At 23.4% G+C, this 9,110-nt stretch overlaps 1 protein-coding gene across 1 annotated transcript in view; it reads left to right on the plus strand.

Moving 5' to 3' along the window:
• LOC135924463 (uncharacterized) overlaps positions 1 to 5,762 on the plus strand; it is a 48,388-nt gene extending 42,626 nt beyond the window's left edge. Inside the window, exon 28 of the mRNA XM_065459519.1 lies at positions 5,557 to 5,762. Coding sequence (XP_065315591.1) covers positions 5,557 to 5,762 — 206 coding nt within the window. The remainder of the gene's footprint in view (positions 1 to 5,556) is intronic.
• The last annotated feature ends 3,348 nt before the right edge of the window (positions 5,763 to 9,110 follow it).

The following is a 9,110-nucleotide window of genomic DNA, read 5'->3' on the forward strand; positions in this document are numbered from 1 at the left end:
TCAATATAAATATCTCAATTCCCTATTAACACTACAATTAAGTTGATGTTTAGATATGAGTGAATCTTATTTTAGGAATGTTCATTTTAACTCCTGTCTTTATTATACCTGATATAATTATAGGTTTTTTTTATTATTTCCATCTAACTTATTTTTCATATTTAGCTGTAGAATGTAAGTTATTTGATTAAACGATTATAGAAGATATTAAAAATATATCTTCATATTAAAATCTAACATTTATAAAAAAATATGCTTATATTCTTGTAAAGACTTCTCCCGTAAGCATAAATAGAGCATGTATTTTTTTAAATAATATTTTAAAATTTTTCTATAATATATTATTTTTTTTTAGTTTTGTTTTGTAAGACAATTTAAATATAATATATCATTGACTATTTCTTGTAGTCATTATAATACTATCATTCATATTGGAAAAATGAATATTAATTTAACATTTATATAAAATATAAATATTTATTTTTTTATAAAATTATATGATTCATTATATATATTTGTTAAAATACTATGCTTTAAAATATTTTATAATTATAAAGTATAATGGAGGTAAATTCCATAATATTTTTAATATATCTTTATATAAAAAAATAAAAATTTCATAAATAATAATGTTTTTTGAGATATTTTGGTTTTAAGTTTTTAACTTTAATCAATCATGTTATTAAAATATAAAATTTTTTATAATAAACAACTTTCTTTCTTCCTCCCATTTTATTGAATCAAGTTTCATAAGAGTGGAGAAATCCCCATAAGACTTGAGAGAGCTATTTTTTGAATAAAGTCAGTGTGTTAATCAAATGAGGCCAATTTTATTAAATCAATCCAATTTAAGAGTTATACATAATTTCCTTGGTTCGTTAATTTATTAATAATCAAAAGTAAATAGTCAAAACATAGGCACATAACATATAGAGACAAACATTTTATCTGCTATTTTAAATTCAATTAAGGCCTAGAAGAACTTTCAAAGTTTAAGGGAATTTAAGTTTAAGGATGCTTTCATTATAAGGGTTATTAAAAATTATTTATTTAAATAGTACATTGACCAAGGTAGTGGTTTCTTCTAAATTTAGAAATTCTCCAGAAAAATCTAATATGTATTTTTGGTTATAACATGAATATTGATGTAAAATTTCTTTTAATTAATATCTATAATATATTTGTTAAATAATTTTAAAATTTTATTTTACATATACTAGTAGAAATCAAAAAAATATTTTCAATTATGTTATCAATACCATATTTAATTATTTTTATGATGGATTATTAAGTTTTTGGTTTATTATTCATTGATTTGTAAACATTTATTTCATATATCATTTTGTATTTTTTTTTAAATATCTGGCATCTATCATAATTATAATAATTACAATATATCTATAGTGTCAAATTTGTTATATATAGCAGATTTATTCATATTTACATCACCATGAAAAACATTTGTAACATTTTTATATAATTTACAAAAAAACAGCATCTTCATATTGTGTTTTGTGACTTACTTTAGATAAACTAGTAGCTAATGGTTGTTCTCATAAATATCAATTTTTATTGTTAAAAATAAATTTCTGCTTTGCATTTAATTAAAGTTTAATTTTAATAAATATCTCTCAAACTTAGGGATTATACAATTCCTTCGGATCATAATTTACAAAAAGGCCCTTTAGGTCCTCACATATTTAGCTTAGACATACATAACCTAGTTACTTCTTTAAAAATTTTTTTTAACTTAGGAACATCTGCGGATTATCAAAAAATATTCAGCGATAGATTATACAGAGTTGAATTCTATAAACATAGGTCTACTCTAAATAAAACTAAATCCCAAATAAGCCATTTGAATACAAAGGCCCAGGGGTTTAAAATAATTAAAGAAAGTGAAATTAATTTTATTGGTTTATCTGCATTTGCGTCTAAAAACCATAAGATGGTCTTTAGTCATCTGTTTTTGCTCAATACTCAATAGCTTGATATCGAGGTTTAATTCAGCAATAGTATTTAAATAATCTGATATGTAAAAAATTTTAATAAAATATTATTATACCATTGAGAAATAAAAATCAAGTGAAAATTAAAAATAAATAAGAAAAATAATTATCAAAAATGAAAAATAAAGATTAAGAATGACTTAAAGAGATTTAAAAGGTTAGAAATGTATGATTGGTTTGTTATGTGTGATTGAAAAAGGAAAGAATTGTTAAAAAAATGGAGTAGAGAAATGAAGAAAATAATAGAAAAATTATAAATTATTTTTATAAAGACAATTGAATTATTAAAAATGAGAAAAAAATAAATTAAGAAAAGATAGTAAGAAAAATAAAGAAGAAATCGCAAAAAGTTATTGCTGAAAAGTGTAGGTAGGCAGGGAGTTTAGGATAAGATAACAAAAAATAAAACGAAATATTCAAACAAAATTTATTTTTTAATTCATTTTGAATGCAACTATGTATCTAAAAAATTAGATCTCTATATATACTTTTTTGAATTCAATTTAGTGATACAATCAATAAAACTATTTGTTATATTATAGGAATTAATAAATTAAAATATTATATATTTTGGTTATTAAATAGTAATATGTTTAAATTTTATGTAACGCGCATTCATTTAATTAATAATTTTTATTTTAGTTTTACTTTTTGTTTTATAACTTAACCTATTAATTATATAAACAATAAAAAAGTAATAAAGTGATTTAGAACAATTTTTTATTAGTTCCAAGCTCTCTTCTTCACTATTAATATTCTGTGAAGTGAAAGAAATGATATAATAGTGAGATATAAATTAAGTTAATATAATATAAAATATGTTTGTATTGAGTTAAATATTTAATATGTTAATATCGAACACGAATGAATTAAACAAACAACAATTTATGCTACACAACACCTAGTATAAATAAAATAATTATATATTTAAATCTATATTTAACAGTTACAAATAAAATAAGAAGGAATAATAAAATTAAATAAAAATTTAAGAAAAAATAACAATTTTTGCTTTTTCGAATGGCAATCTTCTTTTTTTGATTGACATATATCCTTTCCTTTTGGGAATTTTCCTTATTAGATTGACACTTTTCCTTTTATGATTGAACCTTTTCCTTTTTTGATAGGACCTTTTCCTTTTATAATTGTAACTTTTCGTTTTTTGATTGAAACATTTTCTTTTTTGAAATCCTGTAAAAATAAAATAACTAATTTTTGATTTGATAATTAAAATATATTTAATAACTTATAATAAAAAGATATATTTGCAAAACATTGCCAATTTTGATTAATTTAAATTTACTGCAAAAAAAATCATAACCTTAATATTGTTTATAATAAAATATATTATTACAAAATAATCACTTATTAAAATTGTTATAATACAAGAATAAAATATTTCTATTATATAGCATATTAAGAAATTATCCTTTAAAATTAAAATATTATTACTTGCACACAAAATAATTCTCAATATTTTACTTTCAATTCAAAATAATCAAATTATTTTCTATTACACATATTTATAAATTATCAATTAAATTAAAATAAAATATTATTACCAAAATAATTCACTTTCAAAATAATCAATATATATTATATAGCATATTAATAAATATTTACATATTAAAATATTATCTACACTAGAAAATATTTATGATATTTTACTCTCTAAATAAAGTAGAAGTATATGGAGGAAATTGAAAGAAAAATGCGAAGATAAAAAAATAATTCCAAGAAAATAAGTTAATAAAATTTAAAAAAATTTATATTTTTAAAATTTTTTTATATTAATATTATTTAAAAAATTTTTTTGACACCTATAACCCTTGGACTAAACATAAAGGTCCTATTCCGATTCACATCTCTGGTATTTTTTGTTTTAAAATTGGGAGTTCAATTTTTTTATAAGAAGATAAAGTCTGATTTATATAATTTGTATTATTGCTAAAAATAGAAGTAATTTATAATTTAAAGTTTAAAAAATAAAGTTAATTTTTTGGATATTTGAATCAAAAAGAAAGAAAGAAACAAAATATATGTTAAAATAATTTAATACCTCTAATTCAATGTTGTTTAGATCAATGATTTTGGACGAAGTATTAAACAAAAATTATCTAATTCTTGGATATAAGTGGATAAATTAGGCTTGATTAGCTGCAAAATTATACAAAAAATAAAACTTTTTAACATTCTTTTTAAAGTAAAAAATAATATCATTTTTTTTTCAATATTTATTAAATTTTACTTATTTTTCGTTTAAAGATTGTTGGTTGTAAACATTTTTAGGGAGAGGTGCTTGTGTCGGTATTAATATTTTATTAGTTTAAAATGTCTTTTAATAAATGAATTTTTGATGAGAATTCCCTCACTCCCCCTTAAGCTAAGCCTTTGTCATTCTCTAAGAATTACTTATTTATTTTTATAACAAATAATATTTTATATTATTTAAAAATATATTAAGAAATTTTTTTATCTTTATATTTTAAAATATAATAGATTTGAATTCATTATATATTTTTTAAAGATTTTATTTAAAAATAAATTATATATAAAATTATTTACAATTAAAAAAAAATTTATGATGAATATTATATTTGAACTTGATTACGCGAAGAGTTTCTATATGATTTAAGGACACATGGAGATATGGAGTAGAAAATTGACACTGCACGAGTAAATAGTTTAAAAATACAAACATATTTTAATCGTAATTACATTTTTATCAAGTCTCCTATAATGAGAGAAACCGATTTTATATAATTTAATTATACCATTTTTTAGCCTTCTAAATATAAAAAACATATATTTCCAGCAACTTCTTTATCAAGATACTACTACTTATAAAACTAACTAACCCGTTGGCATGCTTGTAACATATATATAATTTAAATCCCGATAAAAACATCAGAAAAACCCCCAGAAAAAATATCTTGAACTCCCAGAAATTTTTCTTTATGTTTATCAAATTTACTAAAGTCCTAATTATAAAGGCATCGTATTATTTACATTTTAATAAATACACTCATCTTTATAAGGTATAGACAAATTATATTTTTCAAAACCAGAATAAGACTCATTTTAAGTGACTGCTTAGACATCAAGTTTTTATACATAGCTTGGCATCAAGCAACACTTCCCTCCAAACATGAGGGTCTTTAAGATCCTCACTCTCGATTTTAATTTTTGCCATCATTGCTAGCCACCTACAAGCATGTAGATTAATTACCACATCTGTCAGTCCACCACCTTTTTGAATACAGCTAGGACGGAGTGGTCAAAATCCATCATAACCACAACCATATTTTTGATCTCTGTAAATCAGAAGGATTGAGATCTACCACGGGAAAAACTCAGTTGATTACTTTATTTTGAGTCTTTCACCTTTGGCTAGATCCACATTCATCAAACTTATCAAGGATCGGGGATATAAATTTTTAGATGTTATTCCATCTAGTAATCACAAACTTGATTTGGACTGCCGCGAATTCAGCTATGTTCTATGTAACAGGTTATATTTTCCTTTCTCATTACTGTATAAATGCAGCAAATGTTATAATGATGATGACAATTATGGCGCTGCACCCTTTACATTCCAATCGTAATCCCGATAGGCAAACCCGACACTCGAGATGCAATCAAATCATATCTCTTTCACTTAGGTCAGCTGGTTTACCTACCTCATTGGAGCCTTCTGTTCTTTTTTCCGATGGTAGTGCAGATGGAATAACACTAATTCCATGGTCACATTAAAAGTTTATAATATGGGATTTTTCTTGTCTGTAAACGAACTCCCATTCTAATTTTAACAAAAACGATCTAAATAGAACGCAAAATTTTAAGATGGCTAAAAACATTGCTAATTCTTCTAATGTAACAATCATTTGCTCCACTTTATGATGATTTGGCTAGAAAAGAATTAAAGATGTCGTCGGCATAATCAGGAAAATTTCCGAAGAGCCTAGTGAAAGCTTTTATTTAAGGCAGAGGATCGCAGGCCATTCCTAAGCCTAATTATGTTTGTTTTATTTCCTATCTTTCCTGATGATTAGGGCTTATTTTTGAATAAACTGGTTTATGTAACTATAATATTTTCTTAACAGTATTATATTCGCTTTTATTTATTTTGTATTTTCTATTAATTTATTATTTGTGTTCGATATTGCAATTTTGTTATCATAATTTGTTCTAACCATTATATTCTTATAATAAGGTGATTATATTTATATTCATACATTTTATAAAGTATAAATGTTGCCGGGGCGGCCCAGTGGTGTAACCGAAAGTTTTAGATTCAATCCTGGTAAGGAACTAAAAATTTTGGGTTTTTCTACGATGACGGATGTGTATAGATATATGATATGATAAATTTCTGAGTTGAGAAATGCCACCTCGGTCACCGGCAGTCTTTGACAGCCGGGTAAACCAAATAAGACAGCCAGCTTAACTCGTGGGTCATTAAAGGATGATAACGATTTCATGGCCAGCACCAGTTACCAAGCTACAATGGACTTGATAACAATACTCAGGTGGGAGATCCATCGGGTTGATACTCCGGTGGGAGAAATGGAATCGATAAGAATACTCCGGTGGTATATCTGCCGATTTAATACTTCGGTAGGATATCTGTCGATATTGATATTTCGGCATGAGATCAAGATACTTTGGCATTGATAGCGATACTACGGTGAGAGATCCAAATGGAATCGATCAGAAATATAAATTAGATAAAGATAGATAACATGAGTAATAAAGTGGAGAGAGATATTGAAGGAGCTTACCACCAGAAAAAGGGAAAGCTAAAAAGAAAAAAAATTTATAAAAAATCATAATATGTAAACCAAAAAAATATTATATAAATATACTTTATTAATAAGCTAATTTTTTTAATGGCCTATATCATTGAAGGTTACTAATATATCCTAAAATATGCCTAAACAAATTAAAATGGTGTTCAAAGTATTATTGGGAAAAAAAACCCCGTAAAATTACCTTTGTAATTCTTATTTTGTGAAAAGTATTTGATATAATATAATAAATACAATATCCATCCACAATTACGATATTAAGTAAACTAAATTTACTAAATTTTATAAGATACATTTATTTTATTGGTAAATCATCATTATTTATATAGAAATTTAATTTCTAATAATTAAATAGATTGACATCGAATAATGAAAGAAATTGCTCTTATAAAATCTGAAGGCTTCGCACCTCATCTTGAAAAATATTACATAAATAGGAGAAGGAAATAAGAAAGAGTAAGTCTAGGGAAGGCACTTGAGAAGAGACTGCTGTTAAAGTGAATGATTTTTTTATTTTTAGAGAGTTTTAAATATGACAGATATTTTAAATAAAATTATAAAAAAAAATATTAAATCACTAAATTTACAAAAATCTATCGAAGAAATAGAATTTTGAACATTAATAAATGTATAATTAATATTTAATATGTTTAATGTAAAATATTTTATATATTTTATCCGAAAATTTATAATTTTTAATTATATGTAAATAGTTGTCTACAGAGTGCAAAGACCGAATAAATAATAAAATGTTATATATGAAATTTAAAATATAAATAAAATTTTTTCTAATTTTTTTTACATGTTAGCGTCAATATGTTTTACAAGCAATGTATTATTTTTTTCTAGTCTAAATCGTTTTTAGCTAGTCTTTTTAAATTTATAATGTTGATTTTACCAGAAATGTATTCCAGCATGTTTAGAATACCTATCTCATGAATTCTAGATAATTTTACCAATAACTTTAAATCATTTATAATTTATATATTCTGAAGATATAGTCATTTCTAATTAAACTGGTGCTATTGTTTAGAATAGTTATATTTTATTTTATAAATTTTGTGTTTTGGATAAAATATCGTTGATAACATGCTTCCCTTGTTCAAAATCGCAAAATATGTCGAAAGATGGTTTTGCTAAATCAAATTAAAGATTGCCTGATTAATTAGTGAAGTATAATTTAAGTTATTGTCTTGTTTTTTATCATTATTATCAATATAAACTTATTTAATTTCAAAATGATTTGATGGCTTAAAAGCCATTTTATATTCATAATTAAAATTAAAATATTTTCCAAATCATTTATTCAATCCAATTTCTTAGCAAATTATAGGGGAAAATGTAAATAGATTTGATGTATATCATGTATATCTACTTTATATAACTCTTCACAATAATAATAATTTTGGCTCCGCACATTATCAATAGCTGTTGCTAATGGATACATTACTTAAGTATCAAGATATTCTATGTCAATATCTTTATTTTATATTAATTTTTCACGCAGTTTTGTAAGATAAGATCTTAATTTTAATAAAAACACAACACTAACGTAAAGAGAATTTTTTAATAGTCTAGGATGTAAATTAAATATATGACATTAATTATATAAAATTTAATATATCATCAAATAACGAACAGATTTTCATTTAAAAGAGATATATAAGTACAGATGCAAGATACTTTTCAAAATGCATAAAATTTATCTTGTATTTAAGATGGATACTAGTTGCTATATGCCTAACCTTGTTACGAACATACTTAATATTTACAATTGTACGGAATCAACCAAGGAATAGAAAATAATACTTTAATTTTTCATATTGCATTATTATTCAAATAAGAGTTATGAAGTATTACGACACATATAGATGATAATCAGAAATTTTATTAGTGATACTTAAATAAATTTAGATATATTGTTTTCGTGATACATTTGCATAAAAATCACCAAAAATAAAAATTTGGAAATATTTAAAAAAATATGTTAATTTATCCGAATTATTTTTCAAACAACATTTTATTATTTTTTTCAATATTTTTAATTCCATATTTTAAATTTTATTATGTTGTATTTGGTTATAGAGGAACGATATGAAGTAAGTTTCAGCAGGGCTATAATATGATTCCTGACGGAACTAATACTTTAAACCAATGTCTTGAATGAGGTTAGGATAAACTCAAAATGTGAGGCATTTATGGATAGACTAGTTAATTTTTATATGATGACCCTAGGAAGTAGTGTTGTTAAACGGCTCATTTTGAGCCGATTTTTTAAAACGGCGAACTCAAT

This window comes from Gordionus sp. m RMFG-2023, chromosome 2 (genome assembly GCF_954871325.1).
Source record: "Gordionus sp. m RMFG-2023 chromosome 2, tfGorSpeb1-WG-v2, whole genome shotgun sequence".
NCBI classification, from domain to species: Eukaryota; Metazoa; Nematomorpha; class Gordioida; order Chordodea; family Parachordodidae; genus Gordionus; species Gordionus sp. m RMFG-2023.